Raw genomic sequence first — 21,603 nt, forward strand, 5'->3', positions numbered from 1 at the left:
CAGAGCCGAGCGTCCTCGGCGATGTATCCTGCAATGCCCACTGATGCGAATGCCGCAAAGGAGAGGAAGCTGTGAGTTCACTGTGGAGTGAGAGCCGTATGTTGGTATAGACGGCTAGCAGAGAGCCGTATGTTGGTGTGGACGGCTAGCGGAGGAAACCAAGTCCGCGGCTGTTCTAAGATCTCTGTAAAAGGTATAGGGCGGCTGGCGAGGAGAACAAACCCGAGGTTGCTTTCAAAGTCGGATGCCTTGACAAGGTGTGCTGGAGGAGGCGTGGCCTAACGCGTTTCGTCACGTGACCCGTGACTTTATCAAAGGAGTATACCAGCCTCGGTACAGATCCATATTTAAAGCAAAATAGCTGATCATGCAAAGGTGTAGACATTCATTAAATCACTCTTAATTAAATACATCGGCTCTCAAAGAAATAAAAAGCAGATACAAATGTCCAACTAGGACTCAAAATATATTCACAACACTTTAAAATACTAAAATGTATCTACAATAATTTATTCAATACAATAAAAACGCTCAAGTAGTAATAAGAATAATACCATAATAATAATAATGAATAATAAAACAGCGTGGGGGAATGTAACCAAAGGGCTCCAGGTGAGAAAAATGTTTAGCCAGAGAGTCCATAATTATATCAGTAGAGCTGTTATATGATTATGCATTATACAAATATGCATTATACAAATACAGAATTTTGCAGAAGAATAAATAAAATAAAAATAAAGAAAACAGTAGCGGTCACAATAATATAAATTAAACATTAATCAGTATATTAGTCACAGTTCAAACTTAGGATCGAACCCGGGTAGCTTAAATTCACCACAACAGTGGGTTATCCCAGTGCGCCACTGAGGCATAGATAAAAGGTTATCACCATTGAAAGGATATTATGGTGATATATTCATATTGAGAGGATCATGTAATAACATAATCCTCCCAGGATTAAACATCAGAACTAGCACAAATTTAATAAAAATTAGTGTTAAATGTGAGATAATATATGAAAAGATAGTGCTTAAACCTCATAACTGTGGAGAATACCACATACTAGAGAAGAGGGAAGGAAAAAAAGTAGGAAAAGAGAGAAGGAGAAAAAGGGGGGGGGGGGGGATATTAGAACGGTTATTGGAATAAGCCCCTTACTAATAGAACTTCTTAAGGATCGAATTCAATGGACTCATTTAGCCCTTCGGGAACAAGGGTTCTGAGTTTATGAATCCAATAGTTTTCCCTGAGACAAAGTTTTCTATATCTGTCTCCCCCCCCCCCCCCGCGCAGTAGGCAAGATTGTTTCTATGCCAATTAAGTGAATGTCATCAGGATTCTTTTGATGGAATTCAGAAAAATGTCGGGATACACTGTGAAAAAGAAAGCCCTTTTGTATATTGCGTCGATGTTCTAAAAATCTAATCCTCAGTTTACGAGTAGTTCTTCCCACATAGTGAAGATTGCATTTACAGATCAGAATGTATATTACATATGAACTGTTACAGTTAATAAAGGACTTAATTTCAAACAGTGTCTGATCCGAAGAAGTGACATTTTTGGAGTTGTTCTGAATGAAAGAGCAAGTGATGCATTTATTGGCACCACATTTGAAGCACCCTTTAGTTCTTGTGAGCCTCTTGTGAACCTCCCAGTGGCTCACAAGAACTAAAGGGTGCTTCAAATGTGGTGCCAATAAATGCATCACTTGCTCTTTCATTCAGAACAACTCCAAAAATGTCACTTCTTCGGATCAGACACTGTTTGAAATTAAGTCCTTTATTAACTGTAACAGTTCATATGTAATATACATTCTGATCTGTAAATGCAATCTTCACTATGTGGGAAGAACTACTCGTAAACTGAGGATTAGATTTTTAGAACATCGACGCAATATACAAAAGGGCTTTCTTTTTCACAGTGTATCCCGACATTTTTCTGAATTCCATCAAAAGAATCCTGATGACATTCACTTAATTGGCATAGAAACAATCTTGCCTTCTGCGCGGGGGGGGGGGGGGGGGGGGGGTAGGGGAGACAGATATAGAAAACTTTGTCTCAGGGAAAACTATTGGATTCATAAACTCAGAACCCTTGTTCCCGAAGGGCTAAATGAGTCCATTGAATTCGATCCTTAAGAAGTTCTATTAGTAAGGGGCTTATTCCAATAACCGTTCTAATATCCCCCCCCCCTTTTTTCTCCTTCTCTCTTTTCCTACTTTTTTTCCTTCCCTCTTCTCTAGTATGTGGTATTCTCCACAGTTATGAGGTTTAAGCACTATCTTTTCATATATTATCTCACATTTAACACTAATTTTTATTAAATTTGTGCTAGTTCTGATGTTTAATCCTGGGAGGATTATGTTATTACATGATCCTCTCAATATGAATATATCACCATAATATCCTTTCAATGGTGATAACCTTTTATCTATGCCTCAGTGGCGCACTGGGATAACCCACTGTTGTGGTGAATTTAAGCTACCCGGGTTCGATCCTAAGTTTGAACTGTGACTAATATACTGATTAATGTTTAATTTATATTATTGTGACCGCTACTGTTTTCTTTATTTTTATTTTATTTATTCTTCTGCAAAATTCTGTATTTGTATAATGCATATTTGTATAATGCATAATCATATAACAGCTCTACTGATATAATTATGGACTCTCTGGCTAAACATTTTTCTCACCTGGAGCCCTTGGGTTACATTCCCCCACGCTGTTTTATTATTCATTATTATTATTATGGTATTATTCTTATTACTACTTGAGTGTTTTTATTGTATTGAATAAATTATTGTAGATACATTTTAGTATTTTAAAGTGTTGTGAATATATTTTGAGTCCTAGTTGGACATTTGTATCTGCTTTTTATTTCTTTGAGAGCCGATGTATTTAATTAAGAGTGATTTAATGAATGTCTACACCTTTGCATGATCAGCTATTTTGCTTTAAATATGGATCTGTACCGAGGCTGGTATACTCCTTTGATAAAGTCACGGGTCACGTGACGAAACGCGTTAGGCCACGCCTCCTCCAGCACACCTTGTCAAGGCATCCGATTTTGAAAGCAACCGTGGGGGTTTGTTCTCCCCGCCAGCCGCCCTATACCTTTTACAGAGATCTTAGAACAGCCGCGGACTTGGTTTCCTCCGCTAGCCGTCCACACCAACATACGGCTCTCTGCTAGCCGTCTATACCAACATACGGCTCTCACTCCACAGTGAACTCACAGCTTCCTCTCCTTTGCGGCATTCGCATCAGTGGGCGGATACATCGCCGAGGACGCTCGGCTCTGGACCAGCCCACACAAGGAGAGGTATTTTATCTGTGCCCAACACCGGGTTAACCCGCAATTTGATGGTATGTGACATTTATTCAATTGATTATCCACTGTGCCTCCAGCATCCAGCTTTGCGGCTATTACCACTTATTGCTCTAAATATCAGCTGGACTCCATATTTCATGTGGACCTTTATTTAGAGAACTGACACAGTTGGTGTCTATTGAATCGGATATACTGAGTTAAGGTGTGCTTTCTTAAATATTTTTAATGTTTTAATGTTGTATTGTCACAACTTAGTTATTTTTATTCATGGTTAATAAATCTACTCTATATACATGAGCTCTCCTAATTCTTTATTGTTCTCTTTTCCCTGATATTTTGCGCAGCTGATTCTTTTGTTTTTATTGTCTCTATTCAAACAGCCACCTAGTGTTTTTCAGCTGCGCATCTATCAGGGGAATTTGATTACCAGTCACCTGTCTCTGAGGCGCTGTGAAAGCGGCTTATTGTCTTTTTACTTTTGTATGATTGCCCACATAACATGGGATAGGCAAGGAAGGTTCCAGGGTTCCAGTGCAGGAACCCATCTCTCCCTGTTCTGCGGCAGTACTGACCGGCGTTGGCGGCGGCTCTCGGGTACTGGTAGCAGAACAGAGGGAGGTAGGACAATAATAGGGAGGGGGGCGATAACAGTAAGATATATATGAAGAGGGCAAATCTTCTGCTCCTCTGGTATGATTGCAGGGGTAACGATCTGCAGGCGGACTTACGTTTGTGCTCAGGTATTGCTTTTTCACTTTCTCTTGGAATGGACACAGTTTGGTAACTTGGAACCTTTCTAAGTTATTCCTCATTTTAATAACCTGAAAATAAAATCATTGTCGTTACTACTATAAATAAAATAATAATCCTCGTCATGCTTTGAAACATCTGCTGAAAACGAAACGCGCCAGTGACATACATACTAGGATTATCGCGAGCTACGGAGTTTAATCAACATTACTACGGTCAACTTCAAGTTTATATTAATATAACATCAGCAGGACTCTGTAACTTACTATGAATGTTAATAAATACAGTCCACGCGTTTGACTGTTACACAGGATTACTGGCTTCTAGTTAAACCCTAGGATGACAATATCACAGTCCGGGGGAGGGAGTGGAAACGCAGCAACATGGCGACTAGTCAGGACACCTTACCTTTTCCTCTAAGAAGGGGGTATTGACGGGGAAGCAGGACCAGAAGTGGCGAAGCAATTCACCCACAGCCACGTACAAGTGTTTCAGCTCAGACTGGATGTCGTTTGGCACCATCTCTGAAAGGGGCAGATAGTAACATATCAGCAATCCGCGCACTCATCGCTTCCCGCTCGCCTTGTACGCGGAGCAACAAAATAAAAATACAACCTGATCAGCGGTAGCTATTGCGCAATTCTCTTCCCCACTAAAGCCTCCGCCAGTGGCACTGAGGGGGGCAGGTACTAATTACCCAGCGACCTGGAGGGGGCTTGCGTACGCTGCTCACCCCAGCCCCCCTTACCTGCCCGTGCCGCATCATCTACCTTTCAGCCCAGCCCACGCTGCTCTATGCTGGGCTAAGGTGGGTGCAGTGAGGATGTTGCTTCGCGATGCCACAAATGCTAACTTTCCTTTTTTTTTTTTGGAAGACAGCGTGGCCACTCCTCCATACATTAGCCACGCCTCCTCAAGTACCTGGGCACGGCCATCCTCTCTACAGCCCTGGCCTCCGCACCCTTCTGCCCAGTGCCGCTCGCCACCATGACAGTTATAAAACAATATGATCAGCTAGATTTAGGGACAATAAAGGTCAGTGTAATTTTATGTTACTCTGTCCTTCGCTATTTGTGTGCTGTACATAAGTATCCACTGGGATACATCCCCTGTTACACCAGTCCTAAGCACAGAGGTTTCTTACACCTGTTTTATGGCCTCAGACTGGAACGGCTGTGACCTATCTGCACACTCGCCGCTGGAGGGCTGAAGCCACGTACTTATCTCCTGCTTATTTCTCAGCCAGGACCACTCCCGGCGGAGACAGCTGTACTCACGGTTTATGGATTGCTGGCCTCCCCCCTGCATCAACGCTCCCCCGGGGGACAACGCAGAGACTGTAATACTAGCAGCACCACTTGAAAGAACCTACATCAGAAAAAAAAAAGAAAATTTAAATATATTATAAATAACAACAACAACAATGATTAAAGCAATTAATTGCCATGATTCTACATTTACCAGGGATGGTGTAAGGGGCAACTCTTGCACTGTTACCACAGGGGACAATTATTAAACATTACCCAGAATCTACTCCTATACAACCCCTGCACATTGGTAAGTGCCTCATGTTATCCTTCACCTCCCACCTACCTGAGTTAGTCTTGGTACATAGTTTTCCATTTGTTGTTTAATACTATTAAGAGAGTTAATAATATCCTGGCTTGTTGTGTATTGCTGGGACTGGACTGGGGTTGGACCATGATAATACCTGGAAAACATAAACAAATAAACTTAGCACCAGTAACAGAATCACCAACGGCGGGCAGCTAGACAGTCACCAATGACGGGCAGCTATACAATCGCCAACTGCAGGCAGCTAGACAATCGCCAACTGAAGGCAGCTAGACAATCGCCAACTGCAGGCAGCTAGACAATCGCCAACTGCAGGCAGCTAGACAATCGCCAACTGCGTGCTGCTAGACAATCGCCAATGGCGGGCTGCTAGACAATCGCCAACGGCGGGCTGCTAGACAATCACCAATGGCGGGCAGCTACACAATCGCCAACGGCGGGCAGCTAGACAATCACCAACTGCAGGCAGCTAGACAATCGCTAACGGCGGGCAGCTAGACAATCACCAACGGCGGGCAGCTAGACAATCACCAACGGCGGGCAGCTAGACAATCACCAACGGCGGGCAGCTAGACAATCACCAACGGCGGGCAGCTAGACAGTCAACAACGGCGGGCAGCTAGACAGTCAACAACGGCGGGCAGCTAGACAGTCACCAACTCCGGGCAGCTAGACAGTCACCAACTCCGGGCAGCTAGACAATCACCAATTGTGGGCAGCTAGAGAATATGATTGTAATTGTATCAATATTTGTTCTGAAGGGGCAATGCCTTAAATCAGGGCTGGCCAAACCGGTCCTCGAGATCTACCAACAGTTCACATTTTCCAGACTACCTAGCTGGTGCACAGGTGTAGTCATTACTAATTAAGATGTGCTGCATTCATTCCTAACTGACAATTCTACAGATCTCCAGGAGGCCTGGAAAACATGAACTGTTGGTAGATCTTGAGCACCGGTTTGGCCAGCCCTGCCTTAAATTAAACTTTTTGGCCTATGTTAGGACAGTCGCGCTTCCGGAATTTAAAAAGTAAAAAATAAACCTGACTCTTACGTAAAAGACATAACCGTAAGTATATATGTCGCATTAGGAGCACCTGTTCTACTCTGCTATATTCTGTGTTGGCTGTGATTCATAGCACATGAGCAATGTCTTTTTCCCTCGTCGTTGGGAAAGTAAACTCCTTCCCCCTACAAACACGAACGCAGATGTCCCAAAATTCAATAGTGGCTAAGCCGGCATCACCGAGGTCTATGATATTGTGTTATTTCCTTCTCTTAGAGGTCAGAACATGTTGCATGATGCATCCTGCCATATATCGGTAACTCTCTATCACCTTCTTAGTCACTGAACTGCAGATAAATTGACCGTTTAGCAGAAACGCAACCTGTAAATCAGAACTAAGCTATGTGGGAATGTAATAGATTGTGTAAAGGTTAATATGCTCATTCGTTACTATAAGAGACTAAGCAACAACTGCCCACATCTGATAAACTCTGCAGTTCTACTTTAATACAAAGCTGAGAAAAAACAAAATACCTGGTTATAAAAAAATATATGGTACAATATAAACAAAGAAGTAATGATAGCGTATCTATAACTTACCTATCGGATTTCTTGAGAGTTAGCGCTATTGGTTTTATACCGTTACCTTCCCCCAAATCTTCATAATCTATGGCTTCCTGCAGCTTCACCTACAACAGAAGAGGCAGACACGTTTTTCTCTGTCCTGCATAACAGAGGCCCGGCCAAGAACTCAGCCAGAGTAGTCCGGCAGGGTGTAGAAGCAACGCAATATAAACTGGAGCGGTCAGAAGATCCCACATGGTAAGCAAGCGACCTGTCATTCATGTTTACCTTCTTTATAGGGGGCTGAAAGAAATCGGAGTCCCGGGAGTTACCGTCTGCGCTACTCGTCTCGCTGTTCTGGTCATTTTGTGCTTCTCTAGAAAGACAATAAAACGCAGCCCCATTATTCAGTGCTAATGAGACCGACATTGCAGGACGTTCAATAATCCAGTCATTGTGAATGCTGCTCTTCATTTTTCTTTGCCAACAAATTTTGCGAAATGCTGCTATACATGTTGCAAACGAAACTGCAAACAAATTATAGATAACAGTAAAGTATCACACAAAGGCAATTCAGGCTGAATACATCATTGACGTGCCTCTCGCTGAGCCTGGCAGAGACAGTCGTCCGTTTCATCATGATTTAAGTAGCTGCTTGCATAATGTAATTATAGGACCTGGAACCCCCCCCCCCCCCCCCTGATGAGTTGAGTTTTCAATTTTGAGACGGAGACAGCTTTGTCTCTGTCTCAGCAAAAAGCGCGACCGCGGAGCTGCAGCAGTAACAGAGATATGGAGCTCTCTGCTTACAGAACGTCCGGGGGAACCGCTGGCTGCACATACTCAGCACCAGCAGCTCCCTCCGTCCTCTGACACTGCCGCCCTGGCTTCTGCTCCCACCGCCTGCCTGCGAGGTCATGTAAGTTTGAACTTTGAGTTTATGTGTGTATTTGTATGTATGTATGTATATATATGAATGTGTGATAGAATATATATATATATATATATATATATATATTCTAACAGCAAAAAAGAGGCGGCACTCGGAGACTTTAAATATATACAATATGCGAGAGAGAGAGAGAGAGCACACCTTCATATATACATACACACCCACGGAAACCCCCCTCACTAAATCCTGCGTTTGCCCCTGAGCTATGTTGCTCAATATGCCTTATTATGTGTAATACGCCTGCAGTACCTAGTCTACCACAAGGTGGCGATGCAGCTGTAATCATAAAAAAAAGAAATTATTTTTGGGGCCGTAACTAGTTTCGATAGAGCCGCAATGCCGGTGCTCGAGAGTGGGGAGTGAAGATAAAAATTATTTTATAATCATTCTAGTCCATGTGAAAGTAGAATATGCCCAGTATTGTTTTAACATTTCATTGACCAAACTAACGTCTACACTGTGATCTCAATGTCTAATAATCCCTGATGGAACCGTTACTTCCTATGTTACATTATAGCTTTACGGTTATTGCAGGAAACAGTTACATGGAATAATGACCCCGCCCGGACCATAGAGCAATGGTTCTCAACCTCAGCCCTCAAATATCCACAACAGGTGGTTTGAGGGTTTCTGTCTGTGGAAGCCGGTGGGATAATTACTGACCCAGCACCACAGATTATCTCACCTGCGCCTGATTAAAGACATCCACAAAACATGACCTGTTCCTAAATACGGTCCTCAAGGCATCCCAACAAGCCAGATGCTATAATCAAACGGACTCCGGTACTAATTAAGTCACCTGTGCCTAAGCATGGAAATCCTTAAAACCGGGACTGTTTGGATTCCTGGAGGACCACATCTGGGAACCAGTCATAATGCAGAGGTTCCCAAACTCCGCCATTACAGTCCAGGTTTTAAGGATATCCCTGCTTGAACAGCAATTGTGAAGCGACAATAAAAAAAGCAAGGTTCAATGTTGCCCTCACTATACACAGGCCACAGAGACCGTCTCTGCCATCATTACGCCCGGCTAGAAGGTAAAACGCACTCTTTCCGGAGTCCTGCTGCCAGCACCATGGCGCTGTGATGGTTGAATCGTTTGATGATGGCGGCGTTGCTGTTCTCTTTCACGGATTTTGCGTTTGAGGTGGACGGCACCGAGGAAATACCGTATCCCTGGAATAAGAACAGAGCACACGGTCAGACACAACATTGCAGTCATTACAGGATTGCTCTGTTTATTAAAGAGAACCGCCGACAAGGGCGGCACCACTACGAGGGAACGGACTGCATCACGTTCCTCCCTCACCTCCAGAGGGCGCCAGAGCTGGACGTGCTCTCATCGCACTGGACGGCTGTCTGAGACTTGCCGCACAGAGAATACAACGGGCGGTCACTTTGGCGAGAAAGGAAAATGGGACGGTCGCTGGGTGCATGCAGTCAGGAGCAATTCATATATTATTATTATATGGGCAGAAAACTCCAGTCCTTTTTAAAATAATATCCTGAACCCGGCAAAACTTATGTCGACATTCATAAAAGCAACACGAGGATGTCAACATCATTATTATGTCAACACAGTCTGTAAGGAAAGTGTATCCCTAACCCACAATATCGACAGTTTGCCCGTGTAAATATTTCATATGTCGATGCTTATGTCAACATTTTAACCATGCTTACATCATAACGGTCAACATTAGGAATATCAACAAAGTGACGGCATACCGTGATTGCCGTGTGTTCTTTACACAATTTAATTATAATATACTAAGAGGAAATATTTACTCTGATGCATGACTGGTACGTAGGGACTGGCACCCACAGATGGCAATGGTTTATCCATTTGATGACAGTATTGCAATGGTTGCCAACATCAAATACCTCATCCCGAAGCTCATCCGATGGTGAATTACTTCAATGCAGCCGCCGACACCCCGACGCGCTGACCGCAGCTCTGCACATACGCAAATTTCCGGTGTCAACTGCACATGTGCAATACATTGTAGCGTCGCTGCCGCTATTCACCGGCCGACACTAGACTAGAATTACTAAGCACACTACTAGACAATGCACCGATTATATCATGTCCCAAATCCGTTTCCTGTAATAGTGATCACTCAAATCTGAACCCATGGCAATAAACCCTGCTCCAGCTGTAGACGCCCTTATCAGTTACCACTATGAACTTTTAATTAGCATTTTGGTTTAGGATTCACATAAGCCGTACTATAACATTCCTTAAGCGGGGTACTCACGGAGCGATATTCTAAGCAATCTGACTAGATTGCTTAGAATATCAGCATGATCGCTCCGTGTGTAGCCCCCTCGGCGATAGCGATGCGCGGCCCCGCACATCGCTATCGCTGCTGCTAGATTGGCCTGACAGGCCAATCTAGCGGGTCGCTCATTTCACCCCCCGTCTCCCCCCGCACGCTCAGCACAGATCGCGCTGTGCTGAGCGGCAGGAGAGATGTGTGCTGAGCGCTTCGCTCAGCACACATCTCTCCTGCATCGGTCCGTGGGTACTGGGCTTTACTCTCGGTAGGTTGGCTCATCTGCTTATTGACGCATAGTAACGACGTAGGAAGATCCCATTTTATTTCTCCGTCATAGGACGGGCGTCTTTTAGAGTTACGGCTGAAACGCGGGCGGTTGGGATGTCAGCGGTCAGAATACCGACCACGGCATCCGATGTTTAGAATCTCGACAGTTGTCGGGTAAGTATGCTAACCCTCCCCCCTAACCCTCCCCGGTGGTGCCTAACCCTTCGCGGGGGTGGCTACCCAACCCCCCTTCCGCAGCCTAAACCTATTCCCCCCCCCCCCCCCCCGACCGGATCCAGTCATTTGTTTATTTAAACAATGTGAGTAATGTTACGTTTTTGCATTGAGATATTTAAATGACCTATCAAATTCTAGGTGTCTAGAGAACAGGACACTTAGGGGAATATTCAATTGTTTGAAAAGGCAGTTGGGAGTCTGTTCTAATAGGAAAAAACAGACACCCAACCGACTTTTCAAACCTTTGAATTCCCCCCCATAATGGTAAATCATAAGTCCCCCTCTTACCTCATCCAGACACTTGTCTTCCAGCGACAATAAGTCTAACATTGGATTTCTCACCCCTTGAGACACCAAGGATTTCAGACCTGGAAATCGTTAGATAGAATCATTAATTGGGCGTAGACACATGGTGACATCTGGAACAGACAGGTCACTACCGAACCAAAGTGTGTTATTTGTGCAGCATCAAGTGACAGAACGTACCACAGGATACGGATATTAAAGACATAATAGGGGCGTATTCAATTTATGTCAGATCCTTTCTGACGGAAAGGATCCAACGTGATTATATTCAATGGCCGGCTAAACCCGAAAGGTTTGGCCCATTCCAGAGAATGGCAATCAGACTTTTTTTTTTAAAGTCGGATTGACATTGTCGGAAACAGGGCTAAAACCTGTCGGGCTTGGCCGCGCTTCCGACAATACGCCGCCGATCCGCGAGCATTCCGACAAGTCGGATTTCCCGACTTGTCGGAATTTAAGGGGTCACATTAAATATGTCGGAACCCTTTCCGACCTAATACAGTCGGAAACGGACGTCTTTCCGACAAGAATTGAATAAAGCGACTACTGATCTCTCAGCCGGCTCTGTCCCTACAGAACCTGATAAATCTACGTCTTCAGGTTACAAAGCTACTGCAGGCAGTGAGCCAATGTACGTAGACTTCCAGGAAGCAATGACACTGCACAGGGCCAGAACACTGGATGCAAGATGGCGGGTGGTAGGAGGAAGCTGGGGCACCTGAAGTCTACGACAGGTGGCAAAAAGAGTCTGTCTTTAGGAGGTGCACCTAATACCAGGGATTCCCAGCGACACACGCCATAAATAAAGAGATGGAATTACCTTTCTCATCCAGCTTGGCGCATTCCGCAAACAAGTCTTTTGATCCCGTGTTAAGTCGGTCTCTGTGGAAGTAGTGAGACTGGAAAAAGCGGGTCCAGAACTCCTTCTCCGTCATGTTGTGGGGAACATTCTCATCATACTTGAGCTTTACTGTAAGGAACGGAAAGCAGGGTTGTTCTTTCTTTAGTAACATCCTTCAGTCGGTTTAGGCCACGTACAGTGCCCCTGACCCCGGGAATAAACGTGGCATGATACAATGAGCTACATAAAAACAGCACATCGCCTTTGCTGCTTGTGCCCGGAACCATCTTTCTTTTTATCTCCCCTTTCCATTTACCTATCCCGCTAGATGCCACTTGCACCAGTATGTGAATGATGGAACACAAAATGTGAACGGGAAAATAAAATGTGCGGGAGAACCGGACAGATGGAGAGACACGGGGCTACAATTATAGGCACTACAAAGGTCGCTACTGCCCCAGAGAGCTTACACTCTGTACAGCAACAAGCTGAATCCTACCTGCAGGATATGTGCGGAAGATGGACTCAATGATATCTGGAGTCAGGTTGTATCTCAGACCATTGCAGCCGTCAGTTTGGGGACGAACATCCGCCTACAGAAAAAAAACATAGCAAAGTCAATAAGATTTTACTTACCGATAAATCTATTTCTCGTAGTCCGTAGTGGATGCTGGGACTCCGTAAGGACCATGGGGAATAGCGGCTCCGCAGGAGACAGGGCACAAAATAAAAGCTTGAGATATCAGGTGGTGTGCACTGGCTCCTCCCCCTATGACCCTCCTCCAAGCCAGTTAGGATACTGTGCCCGGACGAGCGTACATAATAAGGAAGGATATTGAATCCCGGGTAAGACTCATACCAGCCACACCAATCACACCGTACAACTCGTGATCTGAACCCAGTTAACAGTATGATAAATTTAAAGGAGCCTCTGAAAGGATGGCTCAACAATAATAACCCGAATTTTTTGTAACAATAACTATATACAAGTATTGCAGACAATCCGCACTAGGGATGGGCGCCCAGCATCCACTACGGACTACGAGAAATAGATTTATCGGTAAGTAAAATCTTATTTTCTCTAACGTCCTAAGTGGATGCTGGGACTCTGTAAGGACCATGGGGATTATACCAAAGCTCCCAAACGGGCGGGAGAGTGCGGATGACTCTGCAGCACCGAATGAGAGAACTCCAGGTCCTCCTCAGCCAGGGTATCAAATTTGTAGAATTTAGCAAACGTGTTTGCCCCTGACCAAGTAGCTGCTCGGCAAAGTTGTAAAGCCGAGACCCCTCGGGCAGCCGTCCAAGATGAGCCCACTTTCCTTGTGGAATGGGCTTTTACTGATTTTGGCTGTGGCAATCCTGCCACGGAATGTGCAAGCTGAATTGTACTACAAATCCAACGAGCAATCGTCTGCTTTGAAGCAGGAGCACCCAGCTTGTTGGGTGCATACAGGATAAACAGCGAGTCAGTTTTCCTGACTCCAGCCGTCCTGGAAACATATATTTTCAAGGCCCTGACAACGTCCAGCAACTTAGAGTCCTCTAAGTCCCTAGTAGCCGCAGGTACCACAATAGGTTGGTTCATGTGAAATGCAGAAACCACCTTAGGTAGAAATTGAGGACGAGTCCTCAATTCCGCCCTGTCAGAATGAAAATTTAGGTAAGGGCTTTTACATGATAAAGCCGCCAATTCTGACACACGCCTAGCTGAAGCCAAGGCCAACAGCATCGACACCTTCCACGTGAGATATTTTAAATCTACCGTAGACAATGGTTCAAACCAGTGTGATTTTAGAAATCTCAACACAACATTGAGATCCCAAGGTGCCACTGGAGGCACAAAAGGAGGCTGTATGTGCAGCACCCCTTTCACAAATGTCTGAACTTCAGGTACTGAAGCCAGTTCTTTCTGGAAGAATATCGACAGGGCCGAAATTTGAACCTTAATGGACCCTAATTTTAGGCCCATAGACAGTCCTGTTTGCAGGAAATGCAAGAAACGACCCAGTTGAAATTCCTGTGTAGGGGCCTTCTTGGCCTCACACCACGCAACATATTTACGCCAAATGCGGTGATAATGTTTTGCGGTTACTTCCTTTCTGGCTTTTACCAGAGTAGGGATGACTTCTTCTGGAATGCCCTTGTCCTTCAGGATCCGGCGTTCAACCGCCATGCCGTCAAACGCAGCCGCGGTAAGTCTTGGAACAGACAAGGCCCCTGCAGTAGCAGGTCCTGTCTTAGAGGTAGAGGCCACGGTTCGTCCGTGAGCATCTCTTGAAGTTCCGGGTACCAAGAGCTTCTTGGCCAATCCGGAACCACGAGTATAGTTCTTACTCCTCTCCTTCTTATGATTCTCAATACTTTCGGTATGAGGGGCAGAGGAGGGAATACATACACTGACTGGTACACCCACGGCGTTACCAGAGCGTCCACTGCTATTGCCTGAGGGTCCCTTGACCTGGCGCAATATCTGTCCAGTTTTTTGTTTAGACGTGACGCCATCATGTCCACCTTTGGTCTTTCCCAACGGTTTACAATTTGGTGGAAGACTTCTGGGTGAAGTCCCCACTCTCCCGGGTGAAGGTCGTGTCTGCTGAGGAAGTCTGCTTCCCAGTTGTCCACTCCCGGAATTTTATGTGGGCGACTGACGTGATGTTGTCCGACTGGATCAACACCGCCTGACCCTGAAGCAGAGGTTTTGCTTGAATTAAGGCATTGTAAATGGCCCTTAGTTCTAGAATGTTTATATGAAGAGATGTTTCCATGCTTGACCACAAGCCCTGGAAATTCCTTCCCTGTGTGACTGCTCCCCAGCCTCTCAGGCTGGCATCCGTGGTTACCAGGATCCAATCCTGAATGCCAAATCTGCGGCCCTCTAGTAGATGAGCCCTCTGAAGCCACCACAGGAGAGACACCCTTGTCCTTGGCGACAGGGTTATCCGTTGATGCATCTGAAGATGCGATCCGGACCATTTTCCCAGTAGATCCCACTGAAAAGTTCTTGCATGGAATCTTCCGAATGGAATCGCTTCGTAAGAAGCCACCATTTTTCCCAGGACCCTTGTGCACTGATGCACTGAGACCTGTCCTGGTTTTAGGAGGTTCCTGACTAGCTCGGATAACTCCCTGGCCTTCTCCTCCGGGAGAAACACCTTCTTCTGGACTGTGTCCAGAATCATTCCTAAGGACAGTAGACGTGTCGTTGGAATCAGCTGCGATTTTGGAATATTTAGAATCCATCCGTGCTGACTTAGCACTACCTGAGATAGTGCCACTCCGACTTCTAACTGTTCCTTGGTTTCCAAGTAAGGGATAATTAAGATGCCTTTTCTTCGTAGAAGAATCATCATTTCGGCCATTACCTTGGTAAAGACCCGAGGCGCCGTGGACAATCCAAACGGCAGCGTCTGAAACTGATAATGACAGTTTTGTACTACAAACCTGAGGTACCCTTGGTGAGAAGGATATATTGGGACGTGGAGATAAGCATCCTTGATGTCCAGCGACACCATATAGTCCCCCTCTTCCAGGTTCGCTATCACCGCTCTGAGTGACTCCATCTTGAATTTGAACCTTTTTATGTAAGTGTTCAAAGATTTTAGATTTAATATTGGTCTCACCGAGTCGTCCGGCTTCGGTACCACAAATAGTGTGGAATAATACCCCTTCCCCTGTTGTAAGAGGGGTACCTTGATTATCACCTGCTGGGAGTACAGCTTGTGAATGGCTTCCAGAACTGCCTCCCTGTCGGAGGGAGACTTTGGTAAAGCAGACTTCAGGAACCGATGAGGAGGAAACGCCTCGAATTCCAGTTTGTACCCCTGTGATACTACCTGTAGAATCCAGGGATCCACTTGCGAGTGAGCCCACTGCGCGTTGAAATACTTGAGACGGGCCCCCACCGTGTCTGAGTCTGCTTGTAAAGCCCCAGCGTCATGCTGAAGACTTGGCAGAAGCAGGGGAGGGCTTCTGCTCCTGGGAAGCGGCTGCATGGTGCTGCCTTTTTCCTCTTCCTCTGCCCTTGGGCAGAAAAGAGTGACCTTTTGCTCGCTTGTACTTATGGGAACGAAAGGACTGAGTTTGAAAAGACTGTGTCTTTTTCTGTTGATGTGAAGTAACCTGGGGTAAAAAGGTGGATTTTCCAGCCGTTGCCGTGGCCACCAGGTCTGTTAGACCAGCCCCAAATAACTCCTCCCCCTTATACGGCAATACTTCCATGTGCCGTTTGGAATCTGCGTCCCCTGACCACTGTCTGGTCCATAATGCTCTTCTGGCAGAGATGGACATTGCGCTTACTCTTGATGCCAGGGTACAAATATCCCTCTGCGCATCACGCATATATAGCAATGCATCCTTTAAATGTTCTATAGTTAACAGAATATTGTCCCTATCCAGGGTATCAATATTCTCAGTCAGGGAATCCGCCCATGCGACTCCAGCACTGCACATCCAGGCTGATGCGATTGCTGGTCGCAGTATAACACCAGTATGTGTGTGTATATACTTTTCAGGATATTTTTCAGCCTCCTATCAGCTGGTTCTTTGAGGGTGGCCGTATCAGGGGACGGTAACGCTACTTGTTTAGATAAACGTGTGAGCGCCTTATCTACCCTAGGGGGTGTTTCCCACCGTGCCCTAACCTCTGGCGGGAAAGGGTATAGTGCTAATAACTTATTAGAAATTAGCTGTTTTTTATCGGGGGAAACCCACGCTTTATCACACACCTCATTTATTTCCTCAGACTCAGGAAAAACTATTGGCAGTTTTTTCACACCCCACATAATACCCGCCTTTGAGGTATTTGTAGTGTCAGAAAGGTTCAATGCCTCTTTCATTGCCGTGATCATGTAACGTGTGGCCCTACTGGACATTACGTTTGTCTCGTCACCGTCGACACTAGATTCAGTATCTGTATCTGGATCCGTGTCGACCCACTGAGGTAGCGGCCGTTTTAGGGCCCCTGAGGGTGTCTGAGACGCCTGAACAGGCACTAATTGATTTGCCGGCTTTCTCATGTCGTCAACAGTTTTTTGTAAATTGCTGACATTATCACTTAATTGCTTAAACACAATCATCCAGTCAGGTGTCGACTCCCTAGGGGGTGACATCACTAACACAGGCAACTGCTCCGCCTCCACCTCATTTTCCTCCTCATACATGTCGACACACGCGTACCGACACACAGCACACACACCGGGAATGCTCTGATAGAGGACAGGACCCCACTTAGCCCTTTGGAGAGACAGAGGGAGAGTCTGCCAGCACACACCCAGCGCTATATATATACAGGGATAACCTTATATAAGTGTTAATCCCTTATAGCTGCTGTTAATCTAGTTATTTGCTGCCAAAATGCCCCCCCTTCTCTTTTTTACCCTGAATCAGATGCAGTACTGCAGGGGAGAATCAGGGAGCCGTCCTTCCAGCGGAGCTGTGAGGGAATAATGGCGCCAGTGTGCTGAGGAGATAGGCCCCGCCCCTTCACGACGTCCTTAACTCCCGCTTTTTTGTGTAAAATGGCAGGGGAAAAAATACATCCATATAGCCCTGGAGCTATATGTGATGTATTCCTTTTGCCAGCTAAGGTATATGTGTGTTATATTGCGTCTCAGGGCGCTCCCCCCCAGCGCCCTGCACCCTCAGTGACCGGAGTGTGAAGTGTGCTGAGAGCAATGGCGCACAGCTGCGGTGCTGTGCGCTACCTTAGTCTTGAAGACAGGATGTCTTCTGCCGCCGCTTTCACCGGACCTTCGTCTCTTCTGGCTCTGTAAGGGGGACGGCGGCGCGGCTCCGGTGACCCATCCAGGCTGAACCTGTGATCGTCCCTCTGGAGCTAACGTCCAGTAGCCTAAGAAGCCCAATCCACTCTGCACTCAGGTGAGTTCGCTTCTTCTCCCCTTAGTCCCACGATGCAGTGAGCCTGTTGCCAGCAGGACTCACTGAAAATAAAAAAACCTAACTAAACTTTTATTCTAAGCAGCTCTGGAGAGCTACCTAGTTTGCACCCTTCTCGGCCGGGCACAAAAATCTAACTGGCTTGGAGGAGGGTCATAGGGGGAGGAGCCAGTGCACACCACCTGATATCTCAAGCTTTTATTTTGTGCCCTGTCTCCTGCGGAGCCGCTATTCCCCATGGTCCTTACGGAGTCCCAGCATCCACTTAGGACGTTAGAGAAACTATATTACAATGCTAAGTAATGTATGTACTATAGGAGAACGTTTTCCTGTAACTAAATCTATAGCACATGCCAACTCTCACATCGCACCACAGCGGGGCGGCGAGTCTCTATATTGCGTCACTCTGTAATTGGCAAGCAATGTTATAGTTAGGCCAAGGAACGATGGTGAGCAAAACTAGCGGCATATTCGCCGACATCGGATTCACCCAACTTTCACACTTACGGGTCAATCCAATTAGCCGCCAAGGGTGCAATGTGCCGCTGCATTTCAACACCGACAACGGCAACCAATCTCACACCCTTTGCCCCAATTCGGACAAAATTGCTGGGACCTCTGTGGGGTTGGCTAGTACTTTTGTGTGAATTCAGGCTGCCGTAAAGTGCATCCACTGCCGCAACGACTCGCACCCGCAAGATCACTGCAGCTAATGATTGACCACTCCCACTTCCCCCTCTTTCCCGCCCTTCCAGCGCTCTGTTTGACAGTGTGAGACACACAGCACAGGCAATACTTTCCATGTAAGAAGTTATGTGTGATTTCCGTTATCGGCTGTGTCAGGTATTTACAGAAATTGTTTTTTTAAAGTGATTTTCAGGTAAAAGTGTGGGTGTAAAAGAGATTTGCTCCTCTGCAGGGTCACACTGAACGCACCAGGAAGGCAGCCGAGATCCCCACGTCTTGCTTGTTGTTAGACACTGCGCTCTCCAGCGAGGTCAGACTCAGGCGATTGGCCCAGAACTCCTCGGCGCTGATCACCTGACTGACAACAAGGTCCTTGTAGAGTTGGAACAATAGGGGATCCTCCTTCAGCATCCTAAGGAAACAGAGCACACGGCGGCGTCATTGCCGGACACTGTCTATGGATCCACAGGCTGGATGGCGGCATATAACGTACACCGGTGTCTGCAGCATACAAATACAACACACCCCCTGCCAACAGCACCTCCGAGAACGCCCTACAGGCTGCGCTGGGTCCATGCTGGTCTCACATGTCCAGACATGTCATGCTCAGTAACACCAACACCACTCCAGTCATGTCATGTCATGCTCAGTAACACCAACACCACTCCACTCCAGTCATGTCATGCTCAGTAACACCAACACCACTCCAGTCATGTCATGCTCAGTAACACCATCACCACCACTCGTCATGTCATGCTCAGCAACACCATCACCTCGTCATGTCATGCTCAGTAACACCATCACCACCACTCCAGTCATGTCATGCTCAGTAACACCATCACCACCACTCCAGTCATGTCATGCTCAGTAACACCATCACCACCACTTCAGTCATGTCATGCTCAGCAACACCATCACCTCCAGTCATGTCATGCTCAGTAACACCATCACCACCACTCCAGTCATGTCATGCTCAGTAACACCATCACCACCACTCCAGTCATGTCATGCTCAGTAACACCATCACCACCACTCTAGTCATGTCATGCTCAGTAACACCATCACCACCACTCTAGTCATGTCATGCTCAGTAACACCATCACCACCACTCCAGTCATGTCATGCTCAGTAACACCATCACCACCACTCCAGTCATGTCATGCTCAGTAACACCATCACCACCACTCCAGTCATGTCATTGTCAGCAACACCATCACCTCCAGTCATGTCATGCTCAGTAACACCATCACCACCACTCCAGTCATGTCATGCTCAGTAACACCATCACCACCACTCCAGTCATGTCATGCTCAGTAACACCATCACCACCACTCCAGTCATGTCATTGTCAGCAACACCATCACCTCCAGTCATGTCATGCTCAGTAACACTATCACCACCACTCCAGTCATGTCATTGTCAGCAACACCATCACTCCAGTCATGTCATTGTCAGCAACACCATCACTCCAGTCATGTCATGCTCAGTAACACCATCACCACCACTCCAGTCACGTCATACTCAGTAACACCATCACCACCACTCCAGTCACGTCATACTCAGTAACACCATCACCACCACTCCAGTCATGTCATGCTCAGTAACACCATCACCACCACTCCAGTCATGTCATTGTCAGCAACACCACCACTCCAGTCATGTCATGCTCAGCAACACCATCACCTCCAGTCATGTCATGCTCAGTAACACCATCACCACCACTCCAGTCATGTCATGCTCATTAACACCATCACCACCACTCCAGTCATGTCATGCTCAGTAACACCATCACCACCACTCCAGTCATGTCATGCTCAGTAACACCATCACCACCACTCCAGTCATGCCATGCTCAGCAACACCATCACCTCCAGTCATGTCATGCTCAGTAACACCATCACCATCACTCCAGTCATGTCATGCTCAGTAACACCATCACCACCACTCCAGTCACGTCATACTCAGTAACACCATCACCACCACTCCAGTCATGTCATGCTCAGTAACACCATCACCACCACTCCAGTCATGTCATTGTCAGCAACACCACCACTCCAGTCATGTCATGCTCAGCAACACCATCACCTCCAGTCATGTCATGCTCAGTAACACCATCACCACCACTCCAGTCACGTCATGCTCAGTAACACCATCACCACCACTCCAGTCATGTCATGCTCAGTAACACCATCACCACCACTCCAGTCACGTCATGCTCAGTAACACCATCACCACCACTCCAGTCATGTCATGCTCAGTAACACCATCACCACCACTCCAGTCACGTCATGCTCAGTAACACCATCACCACCACTCCAGTCATGTCATGCTCAGTAACACCATCACCACCACTCCAGTCATGTCATGCTCAGTAACACCATCACCACCACTCCAGTCATGTCATGCTCAGTAACACCATCACCACCACTGCAGTCATGTCATGCTCAGCAACACCATCACCTCCAGTCATGTCATGCTCAGTAACACCATCACCACCACTCCAGTCATGTCATGCTCAGCAACACCATCACCTCCAGTCATGTCATGCTCAGTAACACCATCACCACCACTCCAGTCATGTCATGCTCAGTAACACCATCACCACCACTCCAGTCGTGTCATGCTCAGTAACACCATCACCACCACTCTAGTCATGTCATGCTCAGTAACACCATCACCACCACTCCAGTCATGTCATGCTCAGTAACACCATCACCACCACTCCAGTCATGTCATGCTCAGTAACACCATCACCACCACTGCAGTCATGTCATGCTCAGTAACACCATCACCACCACTCCAGTCATGTCATGCTCAGTAACACACAGCCTTTAATATACATAGGAATAGTGGCTGTATAATGGGACAGTATGTATAACTCAGGTGACTAGGACACTCATTTAGAGATTCACTGA

The 21,603-nt window shown here is 46.4% G+C and overlaps 1 protein-coding gene across 2 annotated transcripts in view; it reads right to left on the bottom strand.

Moving 5' to 3' along the window:
- Positions 1-21,603, bottom strand: part of GTF2H1 (general transcription factor IIH subunit 1) — a 40,451-nt gene that overhangs the window by 12,741 nt on the left and 6,107 nt on the right. For both annotated transcript variants that reach the window (XM_063946347.1, XM_063946346.1), the window contains exons 4-14: positions 18,938-19,100; positions 12,603-12,696; positions 12,083-12,232; positions 11,245-11,324; positions 9,225-9,352; positions 7,513-7,600; positions 7,261-7,349; positions 5,675-5,792; positions 5,359-5,449; positions 4,490-4,605; positions 4,060-4,152 (exon numbers count right to left, since the gene is read on the bottom strand). In XM_063946347.1, coding sequence (XP_063802417.1) covers positions 4,060-4,152; positions 4,490-4,605; positions 5,359-5,449; positions 5,675-5,792; positions 7,261-7,349; positions 7,513-7,600; positions 9,225-9,352; positions 11,245-11,324; positions 12,083-12,232; positions 12,603-12,696; positions 18,938-19,100 — 1,210 coding nt within the window. The remainder of the gene's footprint in view (positions 1-4,059; positions 4,153-4,489; positions 4,606-5,358; positions 5,450-5,674; positions 5,793-7,260; positions 7,350-7,512; positions 7,601-9,224; positions 9,353-11,244; positions 11,325-12,082; positions 12,233-12,602; positions 12,697-18,937; positions 19,101-21,603) is intronic.

The sequence above is a fragment of the Pseudophryne corroboree genome, chromosome 11 (assembly GCF_028390025.1).
Source record: "Pseudophryne corroboree isolate aPseCor3 chromosome 11, aPseCor3.hap2, whole genome shotgun sequence".
Classification (NCBI taxonomy): Eukaryota; Metazoa; Chordata; class Amphibia; order Anura; family Myobatrachidae; genus Pseudophryne; species Pseudophryne corroboree.